The sequence below is a fragment of the Tupaia chinensis genome, unplaced genomic scaffold (genome assembly GCF_000334495.1).
Source record: "Tupaia chinensis unplaced genomic scaffold, TupChi_1.0 Scaffold000212_1, whole genome shotgun sequence".
Classification (NCBI taxonomy): domain Eukaryota; kingdom Metazoa; phylum Chordata; class Mammalia; order Scandentia; family Tupaiidae; genus Tupaia; species Tupaia belangeri.
This window is the reverse complement of record NW_006159687.1, coordinates 4,007,366-4,022,652: the sequence shown is the minus strand read 5'-3', so window position 1 is coordinate 4,022,652 and position 15,287 is coordinate 4,007,366. Positions and strand designations below refer to the sequence as shown.

At 47.7% G+C, this 15,287-nt stretch overlaps 1 protein-coding gene and 1 pseudogene across 1 annotated transcript in view; one reads left to right on the top strand and one right to left on the bottom strand.

Annotated features, from left to right (window-relative positions):
• The window catches only part of LOC102500134 (putative cytochrome P450 2D7), a 6,455-nt gene extending 1,568 nt beyond the window's left edge, over positions 1 to 4,887 (top strand). The window contains exons 3-4 of the mRNA XM_014587420.2: positions 3,768 to 3,964; positions 4,068 to 4,887. Coding sequence (XP_014442906.1) covers positions 3,768 to 3,964; positions 4,068 to 4,285 — 415 coding nt within the window. The 3' untranslated portion in view covers positions 4,286 to 4,887. The remainder of the gene's footprint in view (positions 1 to 3,767; positions 3,965 to 4,067) is intronic.
• A 3,418-nt stretch (positions 4,888 to 8,305) lies between these two features.
• Positions 8,306 to 10,001, bottom strand: LOC102491414 (COP9 signalosome complex subunit 2 pseudogene; annotated as a pseudogene).
• Positions 10,002 to 15,287: the final 5,286 nt, after the last annotated feature.

The window sequence follows — 15,287 nt, the reverse complement described above, 5'->3', positions numbered from 1 at the left end:
CGTGCGCCAGTGCGTGAGCTCCACCCGCCTGTGCGGCTACCCCGTGCCCAAGGTAGGTGGCCGCCAGGGGGGCCCGCGCCCCACCCAGCTGCAGAAAACGCCCTTCCTGCCCGGCGTCGCTGCTACCGCTTCTGCCAAACCCGCAGGCTGTCGCTCATGTCTGCCCCTCCTGTCACCGACGCCGGGTGGTGACGAAAAGAATGCACTCAGGGTGGATGACGTCAAAGTTCCCGAGGCTCAGAGACCGTCCTTGCTGACAGTCTAAGGAAGCGCTCCCAGCGCTTCCTCTCTGCCTGCGGTGCCCGTACCCACCACGCCACTTGCCGGACACCTTAAGTAGCAGTTTTGTTTTGTTTTGTTTTGTTTGAGAGGATTTTCACTATAGGGCAGGTGCACTCGCCAGACAGACAGAGAGAGACATAGAGACAGAAACCAAGAAATCACCCCCCAGAGGGGATGGTCACGCCACAATCCCTTCTCCTCCATTCTCCTCTCGGGATCTTGGGCATGCCCGCACATGTGCCCGGCATGAGTTTAAGCCACTGGGTCCGGGATTTGAACCGTGGTCGACTACATGGGAGTCCAGCGACATAGCCATTATGCTAACTGCTAGTCCCCCGTGGGTTTTTGATAAGAACTGGCCCACACCATAGTAATACCTGCTCTCTGCTGAGGCTGACTGTGTGCTCAGGGCTTTGCACCCACTGTGTCATCAGTCCTCACAGAAGGTCGTGAGATACAGTGGTGTTCTGCATTGTTGGTCACGCCATGCAGAGCGTAGACAAAAAGGGCTGAATTAGTTCTCTATCTTGCTGTATAGCATATTATTCCAAAACCAAGCAGTTTAAAACAGTTGCACTGGGCCAGCTGGTGGTTGGGGCAGCTGGGTCACACATGGCTGTCTCCCATGGTTTGAGTCCCAGCCCCAGTGGCTTAAAAGACATGCCAGACATGTGTGTGCCCAAAGTCCTGAGAGGAGAATGGAGGAGAAGGGATTGTGATGCGGCCACCCTTCACAGGGGGCGACGTCTCACTTTCTCTCTGTCCCTCTCTGGCAAGCACATGCACTCTATAGCAAAACTTAGAAAGCAAACACAACAGAGCATTTATAATTTCCCAGTTTCTGAGAGTCCGTAAACTGAGTGCAGCTTAGCCAGGTGCCTCTGATTTGAGATCTCACGAGGTTGCCATCAAGTCCATCTGAAAGCTCCACTGGGGCGTCTCCACTTCAAGCTCACTCAGGTCTGAATTCAGGATTCACCTGAATCCTACCCTTCAAGGGAGGAGATTGAGCATGAACCCCAGGAGTGGACATTGGGGTCATTTTAAAGGTCCAGGACTTGAACCACAGTTGGCCATGTGGTAGTCCAGCACCCTTAACCACCATGCCACCTGCTGGCCCCAAATGAAAACATTTAAGCAGACAATGCAGCATAGGTGTGTGTGTGCCAAAGTGGCCATCTCAGTGACCACGGAGCCCAGGTGCTCATCCCCATGCCTAGCGCAGGGCGCCCCCTCTGTGCTCAAGGTGGAAGCCGGAGTAAGACTTCCTCCAGAGAGGGCCTTGAGTCTAGCCTGGTGCTCTAGCCCTCCCTCTGTGGAATCCGCTCCATCCAGAGAGTCTTCACAAGAGTCTTTACTCAGCTCTTATTACTGCGGCTCAGCTCGGGTGGACTCAACTCCAGGGGCCATGTCAGGGCCCATTGTTAACTTAGTAATTTGCTCAGACTTGAGATTCCCACTCCGTACACCCCTTCTTCACAGCCTGTCCTTTAGAGATGGTCGTTTTTGTTATTTCTTTTTATAGACAGGGAAACTTCAGCTTAGCTCAAGTGACCGCTGGAAATGCACAGCTAGCCTGTAAGTCCAGTCCCCGAGCCACAGATCGGTGTCTGACTCCAGTTCTGGCTCTTCCCACTGTGCTCTCTGCTGTTGTCTTGCTCCCCAAACTGCCCCTCTCATAGGTCGACGAGCCCCCGTGTTAACTAGAGTGGATCTGCACGGCCCATCGGTCTGCCTGATCGCCGATACGGGACTACCCTTGGCAGTAGCTGGGCCACAGGCTCATAGACTTGTCAAGGTCCCTGGGTGTGAGGACAGAACCACATTACCAGCTCGTCTTGCTGGTGGCAGGGCAGAAAGGCTGGGCCCAGGTTGTCCAAATGCTGTGCCAAGTTAGATCAAGTTAAAGGAGGGGGACAGGGGTTAGCCCTGTTTTATGCATTTGGGATTAGAAATTTCCTTAAGAGCCTATGCCGGCCAGTTAGATTCTAGGAGTTCTGTGATAAAGCTCCAGGGAACCATTAGCAACCTGCAGTCAATAGTGAGCGTTCACAGCTTGGGTGAGCGATGTCTGCCGAACGTGGGCGAAAGCACGGCAGATCACTACGCTTACAGATACTGCTGAGCTGTCCTGCTCCAGCAGCTGGGCGTTCCATAGCCACAGCAGCAATGGCCCCTCGAGTACTCAGCACGCCTCAAGCCTGTCTCTCCTCATTCTATTTGGTCGTGAACTCCGAATGCCACTTACTGGGGAGGAGCTGGGGGCGGGGAGGGTTGCCCATCTTCTGCATGGATAGGCTACGCTCCGAACCTGTCCCGTGTGCTCATATCAGCCAGTCACTTTGGGAGGAGACCAGCACGTCACGCAGAGTAGCGTATAGCTACTGCAGGGGAAGAGCCCCTTGCCAGAAGCCTCTTCCTCTGAAGAAAATGATTAACTGCTGCAATGCAGAGACGTACTTGATCCCAGGTGGCCAGAGCAGGGCCAAATTCCCAGGAATACTATTGGGAAAGGGATAGCTCATACGGGCAGCAGCGAGAACACGTACCTTCCATCACCACCTCTGCTTACCGCCCCGGAGAGGCCAGGTCCGGGTGCCGGATTGCAACAACAGAAAAGTGTGTCCTGAAATTACTTACTTCAGTTCGATTTCTGCATTCTTTATTGGCTTCTGTTTGGGATGCAGACTTTTTTGTTTGTTTGTTTTTTTAAATAATTATTTTATTTAATGTTATTTATTTATTTAACCAGAGAGGGACAGAGTGAGAGAGAAAGTGAGAAAGCAAGCTGCCAAGTCCAGGACTCGAACTGTGGTCACCCGTGTGGGAGTCCAGCGCCCTTAACCATCATGCCACCTGCCAGCCCCCCGTTATTTTTTTATTTTTTAATTCTAAGCTATCTTCGTCAAAACTAAGAAGCCAGCCGCCAGCCTCCGGTCCTGCAGAGCAGCTGGTCTGCTTCTATGGTATTTTGCAAATGAGCTCATCTGGGGCCTGAGGTCCCCTGAATCCTGGAGCTGAGTGTCCTATCTCTTGGAGCCATAACCACCCCCTTTATCCCCAGCCCCATGTGCTTTCTGCCTTCCCCAACCCCAGAGAGTGAAGTGTTCTGTCTCCCGCTTTTCCATCCCTCAGCCTTTCTGTCCACCTGCTTGCCATTTCATGCCTCCTCTTCTCTCTGTGACACACGCACTCGTGCACACACACAACTAGCCCTGGTGTCTGTTGCTAGGCGCTGTGTGTGGGCCCCTCCCGTCATGTTGGAGAGCTGCTGGCCTCTCCAAGGAGCGAGTGGCTCCCTGTCGCTGGTCCTGGCCTGGGAGTCTTCAGGACATGTGGGTGTAATGCTGGCTCCTCGCTGATAAGAGCCTGGAGGGAGGCCACCCCAAAAAGGCCTGCCTGCTGAGTCTCCCCCAGGCCAGCTCCCTGGGGCCACCGTCACAGTCTGCTGGGTGCCGTCTGAACTCAGTCTGACCCGGTGTCAGGGCTGGGTACCGGGCCCTCTGCAGCTCCCTGAGCCACCCCAGCTCCCCTCTGCAGGGCACCATCATCTTGCCCAACCTGGCCTCCGTGCTCCATGACCCTGAGTGCTGGGAGACTCCTCGACAGTTCAATCCAGGTCACTTCCTGGACAAGGATGGAAACTTTGTGGTCAATGAGGCCTTTCTGCCCTTCTCTGCAGGTACAAGGCCCGGTGATGGGTCCTGGGTCGTAGGCGGGGATGTGCTGGGTCAGATACGAGGCAGAACTCAGAGCCATCCTCTGACCCTTCTCTCTGCTTCTAGGGCATCGGGTGTGCCCAGGAGAGCAGCTGGCGCGAATGGAGCTCTTCCTGATGTTCGCCACCCTCCTCAGGACCTTTCGGTTCCAACTGCCAGAGGGGAGCCCGGGGCTCAGGCTGGAGTCTGTCTTCGGGGGCACTCTGCAGCCCCAGCCCCAGAAGATCTGTGCAGTGCCCCGCCTGAGCGAGCCCAGCCCGCGTCATAGGGAAGCCGGCCTGTAGCCAGTCAGGGTCTGGAGGCCCGTCCTCCTGCAAAGACAGAGAAGGGAAAGGACGGGGTTCCCAGCTCACCTGCTCGTCATTCCCCAACACAAGCTCCCTGGGGCGACATAGGCGAGTAGATTTATCAAGGATCCTACACATGTAGCTGAGTTTTTAGGTTAGATTGCTTTGACAGGGAAGGATTTTACAAGTTAGTGAAGGTTTGGCATTAAAGCAATACACAGGGTTAATTTTGGGGGAATCAAACCTCACAAGGCACCAGCTTAAAGGTTCAGAGGAAAGGCTTTCTAGCAAAACCGTAAACATAAAAATGCATGCAAAATACCGTGGATGCCAGGGACTGATACCTCCAAAATAGGCAGCTGACTTTCTGCCCTCGCCTGCCCTCTCCCGACCACAGGGAAGAAGTACACGTCCCTGTGGACCCAGAGCAGGGAAAGATCTAGGCAAAGCCAGAAGCCAACATAATTGTTCCCAGCAAATTCTCCACCAAGGATTCCCTGTACCTTCCCCAGAAGGGTCCCCAAGTTTTGAAACTTTATGTCTCTAGATAAATCTTCTTTATTAAAAAAAAATTATTTGCATTGGGGCTAGCAGGTGGTGTGGTGGTTGGGCTCCTGGACTCCCACGTGGCCGACTGCAGTTTGAGTCCTAGACCTGGCAGCTTGCTGTCTCACTTTCCCTCTCTCTCTGGTGAGCGCACATGCTCTGTAGCAAATTAAGATAATGATAATGACAAATAAAATGAAATACTTCTTAAAAAAATGATTTGTATCAAGGATATTAAAACAAAAATGAAATAACACTACACACCTATTAGAATTGGTCACAGCAAAACCTTGGCAATCCCAAGTACTGGGAAGTCACAGAGCAACTGGAACCTGATACACGGCTGGTGGGAACGCACAATGGTGCAGCCACGCCAAAAACAGTGTGGTGATTTCTTGTAAAGTTAAACAGCATACCATACAACCCAGCCATCCCACCCCCACCCCAGAATAAACCCAAATGCATTCTACGTGCTCATGTGGAAGATACTCTTGAAAAGGCAAAACTAGAAAGACAGAGGGACCAGCGGGTGCTGTGGTGGTTAAGGCACTGGACATGCCCACATGACAGACCACGGTTCGAGTCCTGGACCTAGTGGCTTGCTTCCTCACTTTCTCTCTCTCTGTCTCTTTCTGTTCAAATTAAAAATAAATAAATGAATAAACTTAAAATAAATAATTCTCTTAAAAAACAACTAGAAGGACAGAAAACAAGTGGTTGCCAGGTCTGGGAGTGGCTTTAAGTAGACTCTAAAGTGCTACCAGTGAGCTTTCTGGAGTTCCGGAAGTGCTGTCTCTTGACTATGATTACATGCTACATGTGTCTTTCAAAACTCAACAACTGTACACTTAAGGAGGTGAATGTTACTGTGTATACATCATCTCTCAATAAACCTGACTTTTTTTTTTTTTTGATGTTTTTGCCTTAGGGATATGTGCACTCGCTGGAGAGAAAGAGGGAGATGAAGACAGAGACAGTGAAAGGGAAAGTGAGAAATCACCCCCCAGGAGGGATGGCCACACCTAGTCCCTTCTCCATTCTCTTCCTGGGATCTTGGGCTCACAGCGACTCGTGCGTGACTTTCTTTCTCTTTTTTTTTAAAAAAATTATTTTATTGAACTTTATTTACACATTTATTTTATTTTATTTATTTATTTTTATAATTATTTTAGAGGTTGAGAGTGAGAGAGAGAGGAAGTGAGAAAGCAAGCCACTAGATTCAGGACTTGAACCCTGGTCGGTCATGTGGGAGTGTCCAGCGCCTTAATCACCACGCCACCTGCTGGTCCCTACACATTTATTTTAAATTTACCAGAGAGGGACAGAGTAAGAGAGAGAGAGAGAAAGTGATAAAGCAAGCTGCCAGGTCCGGAACTGAAACTGGGATCAGTCATGTGTGAGTTCAACGTCTTTAACCACCACGCCACCTGCTGGCCCTGCGCCTGGCATAATTTTCAAGTCATTGGGTACAGGACTTGAACTGTGGTCATCCACGTGGGAGTCTAGTGGTATAACTGTTACACCATTTGCTCAATAAACCTGACTTTTAAAGAACAAATACTGGGGACCAGCAGGTAGCATGGTGGTTAAGGTCCTGCATGGCTGACCACAGTCAAATCCTGGATCTGGTGGCTTGCTTTCTCATTTTCCCTCTCTCTCTGGTCAAAAAAAATTTTTTTAATGAATGAGTGAATAAATAAAGCTAAATAAATAATTCTGTTTTTTTTTTTCTTTCCCTTTTTGGCATAGGGCATGTGCATTCGCCAGAAAGACAGAGACAGAGAGACAGAAAGTGAAAAACCATCCTGCAGGGGGGGGGGATGGCCGTGCCACAATCCCTTCTCCTTTATTTTCCTCTTGGAATCTTGGGCACGCACGCACACGTGCCTGGCGTGAGTTTAAGCCACTGGGTCTGGGACTTGAACCGTGGTCGACTACATGGGAGTCCAGTGACATAGCCATTACGCTAATGCTGGTCCCAATATATAATTTTTTTTTTTCAGGCACAGAAACTTGTCATTTTTATTTGGGTAACAAAGGGTCTCCAAATTATATTGAAAAATAAATCCTAATTAATCAATATCACTCCTGTAAAAAAAAAATTAGCACTTTTCACAAATGGCTTATGTAAAAGAGAAGAAAATACACATAATTTTATAATATCTTAAACTTTTTTATTCCCTATCATTGACATTAATTCTGTCTTTTGTTTTCTTTCAGTTTTCTACAATTTCCAGCTTGTACCTGTACTTAATATTGCTTTAATCTGCTAAAGACATTAACTGATTGCTTTCCTAAATCTAAGGATTATATATTTTAGTATAAATATATATCACATATTTTCTTAAAATTTTGACAAAACCCAATAAGCATGCCTTGTTTAAGTCCATGCTCCTTCTACTGTTTATAAAATCTGATTTTATGATCAAAAATTCTTGGTTGTCACTCTTCAGTTACAACAGTCTTCCTTCTGAACTGCCACTCACTGTTTACATAATAACAAGCAATAGAAAAACCAAAGAAATTATGTTAATCTCAGTTCTTCCTTTTGACACTATAAAATAATGTGAACCTTTTTAAAAATTTTTTTAACGAAACAAATACATCCAAAACTCAATACATTCAAATGAGCTGAGTTCCTTTAAGGTGGAAGGCCACAGTTCATTCTCTTAACTATGCTGCCACTGCTCAAAATACCTTTAAAAACTCTTTTAGGATTGCTCTCAAAGCCAGCGGCATACTTCTTAGATTTAACTGCTGGAAACCACAATTACCTTAGAACGCAATTCTGAAAGAGTGAACCCAAGAGGTTTTGGGCAATGGTGGATTACTGGCATTAGGAAACAACCTTCCAGCATGATCACTATGCAGGGTAACATTCATTTAGCTGTCTATGCTCTGGCATATTTGTTTAAACATTCTGAGCGTTAGACGTTATTCTGTTAAAAAGGAATATCATTCTTTAAAAAGAAAAGAATGTTATTCCTTTAAAGCATCTGTCAAAGTAAGCACTACAGAAGTGTTTTGTTAGAAATAGTTCTCCTTACTTTCTCAATAAAGTCTACTTTTTAAAACTTGAAAGCAAATAAGCAACTTATTTGCCCTCAAGCCTTTAAAAATCATTAACTCAAGATAAAATAATTTGAAATTTCTAAAGTACTAAAAAACAAAACAATCCCAATGTAATAAAAACACATCAAGAACCAAACTACAATTTCTGAGCTGCACTGTTTATTTTGCTGCTTGAAACCTAAGTGACAGTATGCCACTATAATTATGGGGTTTCATCTAAACCTTTACTACACTGCAGGTACAGGAATATACGGACACCTTTTTGGAGAATTGACATTTTGCAAAATGCAGCAAACATTTTAATTTATACATGAGAAAAGGAAGTGTTCAAAAGGGTATGCATTTCAAGTTATTGCAGGTTATTTGTGAGAGAATTTCTGCAGGTAAAACATGTTTAAATTTAACCAACAGTAGCGTGTCAGTGTATTTAAAATCATGACAAAAATCTTCTCTCTGGTCATGTTGCCCATGACAAATTACTATGATGTTGTGTGTTTAGGGCAAGATGTCAATACAGCATAAATCCCATGATATTTTGGTTTTCTTCTGGAGATTAAAGCTGTTTTTCTTGGGATAAATGCAGCAGCAAAACACAAACCAGTTGATCAAAAAAGCACTTCTGCCATAACTCCAATAATTTTCAGGACACATCAACCGACAGTAGTTTTGCCATTCCCAGTTCTTTTAAGGATTACATCTCTGCACTGTTGCCTTAAGTACGTCTGTAAAAGCTTGTTCTCCGTTAAGCCCGTTTACTGACTACAGCCTGGTTGGGAGAATTTAGTTGATTGGTCCATTTATCTAGTGCAGTATATCGTGCACCACCCCTCTTCTGATGGTCTAGTTCAAGGATTCGTCCATGAATAGTGTTACCCAATATGCACTGCACCAGCAAGCTCTCCACACCAGCTACATCTGTGTTTAACTCCTTAGAAATAAAAGGAATATGTATTCTTGTGTAAGGCTTAATTAATTTTATGAGCACTTGTGTTCTGATGTTTCGCAATCAGTGTGTTCTCTTGTGAAAGGATCGTCTATGATGTTGCTGTGATTTGTTTTCAGAATCTTTTCAAATTCAGCGATGTCATTATTCTGATAGGCACTTACTAGATTTGTCATTGCAAGAATTTCTGGATCATTCTTGTATGGTTTGGCCTCCTGTGAGTCAAACGGATTTATTCCCGATTTCGTTAAGCATATTTGCTAAGACCAAATATTTTAAGCAAGTGGTTCGTCTAGGACTTCCTGATTCATCATAATTCTTGAAAGCTTCAAAAAAACCAGTGTGTGCCTTTTCAAATTCACCTTCTCTCAAGCGCATTTTACCCCCACATTCTCTGACGACTCCCACAATCAGCGCAAGAGGGATGGCAGACTTGATGAAGTGACTGTTCGTAGAGTGCTTTAAGTTTCTTGTTATTTTTCTGTGCTGTGTACATTTGAATTTCCAAAGCATATATTTCTAACAAGTGTGTACCTTTTTTCAGGTCATCTTCTCCATCATCAGTCTGACAGGATTGATGTAATTGGCGTAAAATTTTTTTGAAGCTTTCCATATTCCTCTCGTTCTAAATATAATTTTCCCAGCTTTGTGTTTGTTTTAAACCATAGTCTATCATCCTTAACATCTTTCAAAGCTTCCAGTGTTGTTTCATAAAATTCCTGCAGTAAATCCATCTGTTTAGAAGTGGAGATAGAGTCAAGCATAGAATTAATGGATTTTCCAGGGTAATTTCTTGTGACTGGACTCCGAATATAGGTCAATAGTTGTTTATATCTATTCATCATTTCTGGAAAGTTTGTCAACTTGAAGTTAATCTTAATCATTGGTTTCAGTGCTTTAAATCCCCATTCTCCTTTTTCACCTTCAAATTCCAAAACCTTTTGGAAACTGCTTAATGCTGCTTTTGGGTCATCTTCTTTTAATGCTTTGGAATTATAGTACTGATTTTCCAAATCCACATTTGGCTCGGAGTTACTATCTTCAGAGTATTCCAGGTCGTAGTCCTCCTCCTCATCGCTCATGAAATCATCCTCCATGTCAGACATCTTGGCCGGGAGGGGGGAGGGGGAGGAGAAATTGGAGACAACCTCCTCCCACCCCAATAAATAATTCTTAAAAAAAAAAAAAGAAGAAATACTCCCTTTTTCCTTTCTTCTCGTTATTTAAAAGTTGTACATGTGGGGCCGGAGGGAGGTACGACAGTTAAGGCGCTGGATCCCACACGGCCAGCTGTGTGGTTGGATTCCTGGCCTGGCGGCTTGGGTACATGAGTGCCTGTCCGAAATCACAAGAGGGGAATGCAGGAAAAGGGACTGTGGTGCGGCCATCGCCCCTGGGGGGCACTTTCTCACTTTTCCCTCTCTCTCTCTCTCTCTCATGAGTGCATGAGCCCTATAGCAAACTTAAAAAAACAAACAAACAAACAAACATACGAATGAACTAATGTTCCTAATTAGTAGGCTGTCGATCATTACTGCTACACTGGTCTAGGAGGATTCCAACTGGAAATAAGGAGTTATGGTGTTGGGACCAGCAGTTGGTGTAATGGCTATGTTGCTGGACTCCCATGTAGCTGACTACGGTTTGAGTCCTGGACCTGGTGGCTTAAACTCACACCGGGACCGTGTGCACGCATGCCCAAGATTCCGAGAGGAGAATGGAGGAGCAGGGATTGGGTTTGCCGGGGCCGGCCCCCCCCCCCCCCCGGGGGGGGGATTTCTCTCTTTCTGTCTCTCTCTCTCTGGTGAATATACATGCCCTATAGCAAAAATGTCTCAAAAAAAAACCTCTCCAAAAAAAGGAATTATATTGCATTAATTCGCCCCTGGTCTTCTTGTAGGCGAATGTACAAGTTTCTGTAGGGTTTTTAAAATATGGGGCACAGTCACACTGCAGTCCCCCCCATCTCTCCCTCCTTTTGGGATTTTGGGCACGTGCACACACACATCCGGTGTTTCTCAAGCCACTGAGTTTGGGATTCAGGACACATGGAATCATGCTTTTTGAAATCTTGAAGTTTCTTACAGATACCCTAATTTCTATGGAACTATAACCTGGGTCTGGGGTACAGACTGGGACCCACTGGGCGAGTGGGAACCCAGAAAACAGTAGAAAGCCTGGGAGGGCCCCACCTTGGGCTGGCAGCTGTTTATGACTGAGGCAGACGTCAGGTAGAGAAAACAAAGCCGGTTTTAATTCAAATGCTTCCGGCCACACTTCCCGAAGTGCTCCCGTAGGCCTCTCCCTGGCAGAGCCTCCTGACATCCTGACCCTCGGCCCCACCACCGTCTAGCCCTCTGCCTTGGATCCTGCCTGGCGCCTGCGTGTCATTCCCTCCCAAGCCCAGCTGCTCTGGAAAGCGTTGGTTGAAATCCCAGTTCTGCTCTCAGACACACGACTCTTGTGGGTCCAGTTTCCTCCTACGCAAAAGCGCAAAAGCGCTCTCCCTGAGGCTGCCCTGCTGAGCCTGGCCCTGGTGAGTGCTCTGTACTTATTGGGGTCTCTTCCTCCCCAACACCCGTAAGCACTTTGCACCTTTGTTGACGGCCCTAAAATAAAGTGATGATGAAGAGAGGAGCCCTACACCCATGGATGGCTGCCCCGCCCAGCTTCCAGTTGTGCGTTATGACAGCCACCGTGTGCTGAGTGCCAGTCTTGTGCTTGTGAGTGAAGTTGGTACTTGTATACGGTCTTTTAATGATCAAAGTGACAAAGGGGATATAAGTGTCTGAATTTATTTATTTTAAATATTTTACTTATTATCATTTTCCAATTTTCACACACATACACACACACACACACATGGAAGGTGAGAAAGCAAGCCACCAGGTCTGGGACTTGAACCGTAGTTGGCCATATGGGAGCCCAGCACCTTAACCACCATACCACCTGCTGGCCCAAGTATCTGCATTTATAGGAATGAGTCAGGATCTTGCCCATGAACAGAATTAGGAAGTGTCAGAGTGGGCCAACAAGTGGCTAGGAGGTTAAAGGTGCTGGATCCCACATCGCTGGCTGTGCCACTGTCCCAGACCCACTGGACTGGGCTTCCATGTAGTCGACCATGGTTCGAGTCCCAGACCCAGCAGCTTGAAACTCATGGAGGATGTGCGTGCCTGTACATGCGTGTGCCCAAAATCCCGAGAATGAGGAGAAGGGACTGTGGTGTGACCGTCCCCCGGCGGGGTGACTTCTTGATTTATGTCTCTTGGTCTCTCTGGTGAGTACACATGACCTATAGCAAAAATCTCTTCAAAGAAAAAAACCAGGAAAATCATGCTGGGCATGTGTGCCCCAAATCCCGAAAGGAGATTGGAAGAGAAGAGATTGCAGCATGGCCATTCCCTTTGGGGGATAATCTCTCACTTTCTCTCTCTCTCTCCCTGTCTGTCTCTGGCAAATGCATGCACCCTAAACAAACAAGAAAAAGAAAACGTCAGAGTATTGGGCCAGCAGGTGGCATGGAGATGAAGACAATGGACCCCATATGGCTGACTGACCAATTCGAGTCCTGGACCTGGTAACTTCAAAATCACGTCGGGCATGTGTGTGTGTGTGTGTGTCCAGAACTGCAAGAGGAGAATGGAAGAGAAGGGATTGTGGCATGACCACTCCCCACCCACAGAGGCTGCCTTTCCCCCTTCTCTCGCTGCCCCCCCAAAACAGTGTCAGAGTATCAATGCGCCTCAGTTTTTTCATCTGAGAAATGGAGATAATAGTGCTATTCATTCGATTGGTGTTAAGATTAAACTAGGACATGCATGCATAATCCCTAGCACACTACCCGGGACACACTGAGTGCTCAGGAAACAGCAAACGAGGGCAGGACGATGCCCCTTTGCCTGGATCATGGTCAGCACACCCCACAGGGCCTCCGACTCGTCATCTCAGCTGACTGACCAGTGGCTGAAGCTCAGGTCCTAACTGGAAATAGCACGCTCACTCATTTCAACCGAATGATGAAGGTAGCTTTTTGTTTGTTTTTGAGAGGTTTTTGCTATAGTGCGTGTGCACTCGCCAGAAAAACAGAGAGAGACAGAGAGAGAGAAAGCGAGAAATCACCCCCCAGGGAGGGATGGCCCTTCTCCTCTCGGGATCTTGGGCACGCACACACGTGCACCTGGCGTGAGTTTAAGCCACCGGGGCCAGGACTCAAACTGCAATCGACTACATGGGAGTCCAGCGACATAGCCATTATGCTAACTGCTGGTTCCGAAGGAAGGTAGTTTTCATAACAGAGAACGCAGACATAGCCATTATGCTAACTGCTGGTTCTGAAGGTCTTTTTCATAACAGAGAACGCAGAAGCCAATGTTTGCAGTTCAAAGAGGCAGGGCTGGGAGGAGTAAGTGCTCTCTCTCCTCCAGGCTCCAGTCTCCTATTCCTGCCTGCAACTAGCTGAGCTCAGCTGGAAGCCTGAGAGCAGGGGACTCCACCACGTGGTCCTTAGAGGGCGCCCTTGGGGACCAGCAGGTGGTGTGGTGGTAAAGGAACTGGACACTCCCACATGGCTGACCATGGTTCGAGTCCCGAACCTGGTGGCTTCCTTTCTCACTTTCCCTCTCTCTCTCTATGTGTCTCATTCTGGTCAAATTAAAAATAAATGAATGAATAAATAAAATTAAAAAAAAAAGAGGGCACCCTTGAGAAGCCTGGGTGCCCCTGGGTGCCTCGAGTGTGACCTGATGGGGCAAGCAGAAACACAGCGTATGTCAGTCCTAGGTCCCATGGCTTCTGGGTGTGGACTGTAGCTTCCTCCCGCCTGAGCAATCCTTCCAGGGGCTTAGCCACAGCTCACCCAAGCGCGTACTTTCCTCTGAGACTTTCCCAAGCGCGTTCAGCACTGCTAATCACCTCCGGCTTATTGCTGCTCCTTCGTGGAGGTCGGAGCGTTCCATTCGGAGTCCTGCCATCATCCTGGTGACCCCAACTTCGTGTGAGCAACCCAGGTGGCCTCCAGCTTTTGGGCTTCCTCACCTTTAGTGACTTCCAGCCTGGTCCTCTTCAGCCATCAGTCCTGTGGCTCTACCTAGGTTCTTGACAGCAACTAAAGAAGCTGCCCCTCTGAAACTGCGAACTCACAGGTGTTTGCCAGGAACTGCGGAAGGCCTGACATCTCTTCTCACCCGACTTGGAAGGAACACGTTACCTGGCACAGTTTTATGCGTGTTGAGAGAAAACACAAGTCTCCGGGTCTGAGAAATGAAGGTCACTTAGCTACACAGCACGAGCACGAGCCAGACTGCTAGAATTTCTGTGCCGGTTCCGAGCCGCGATTCCCATGGAGCAGTGCGGAGAGGGCTTGATGACACCTGTACGCGTGACAGGTTGCAATGTCACGCTGACCCTAGAAGGCAGACTCTCTCATAACGGGCTGTACATACATTCGTGCTCGTTAGGGCGCTGCTCCCTGTCTTCCAAGCCTAAAGGAAATCTGCTCTTTGCTCTGAAGAAAAACATTCTCTCTGGGACCAGCAGTTAGTATAATGGCTATGTCGCTGAATTCCCACGTAGTTGACCGCGATTCGAGTCCTGGACCCAGTGGCTTAAACTCACGCCAGGCGCATGTGTGTGTGCCCAAGATCCCGAGATGATAATGGAGGAGAAGGGATTGCGGTGTGGCCAACCCCCCACCCCCACCCCCGGGGTTGATTTCTCGCTTTCTCTCTGACTCTGTCTTTTTGGCAAGCACATGTGCCCTATGGCAAAAACCTCTCCCCAAAAAGGGAAAAACATTATCTCTACTTTCTAAGGTTGTTCACTTGTTTCTTACAAAAACTTACTAAAGAAACCATAGAGAGACCAGCAGTTAGCGTAATGGCTATGTTGCTGGACTCCCAGCAGTTCGCATCCCGGATCCGGTGGCTTAAACTCACGCCAGGCGTGTGTAGGCAAGGTGCAAGAAGGAAGCAAAGCAACTACATAGTAAACGTTACATAACAGATTAAGCTTAAGAAGCTTCCCTTCTGGTAACTGACCTTGCGAGAGAAAGCAAGCTTCTAGGCCTGGGATTCAAACCACGGCTGGCAAGTGGTGTTCCCACATGCCAGCCCCAACTTTACTCTTTAATTTGTAGCAAAAGACAAACCAACCAAGTAAACATAGCATTGCTGAGTTTTCCCAGGAACTGAGCCTGAGGGCCCAGCCAGCGAGCAGATGTGTCTCCATGAAGAGGCCTTGAGGATGAAGTGACCCTGTACACAGGAACCTGGTGCCCACGAGTTCCCAGTGGCTGTGCGGAAGCAGGCAGGGGTCCCTTACCTCCCCCCCACCCCCGCCCCTTTAGGTCCCCTGAGATAGTCTTTGAGCATAGTTCGTCTTCCCAAGTCACAGGGTTCCTGAATAAGCTCTTTCCTTTCTACCAACCCCTGCCTCTTG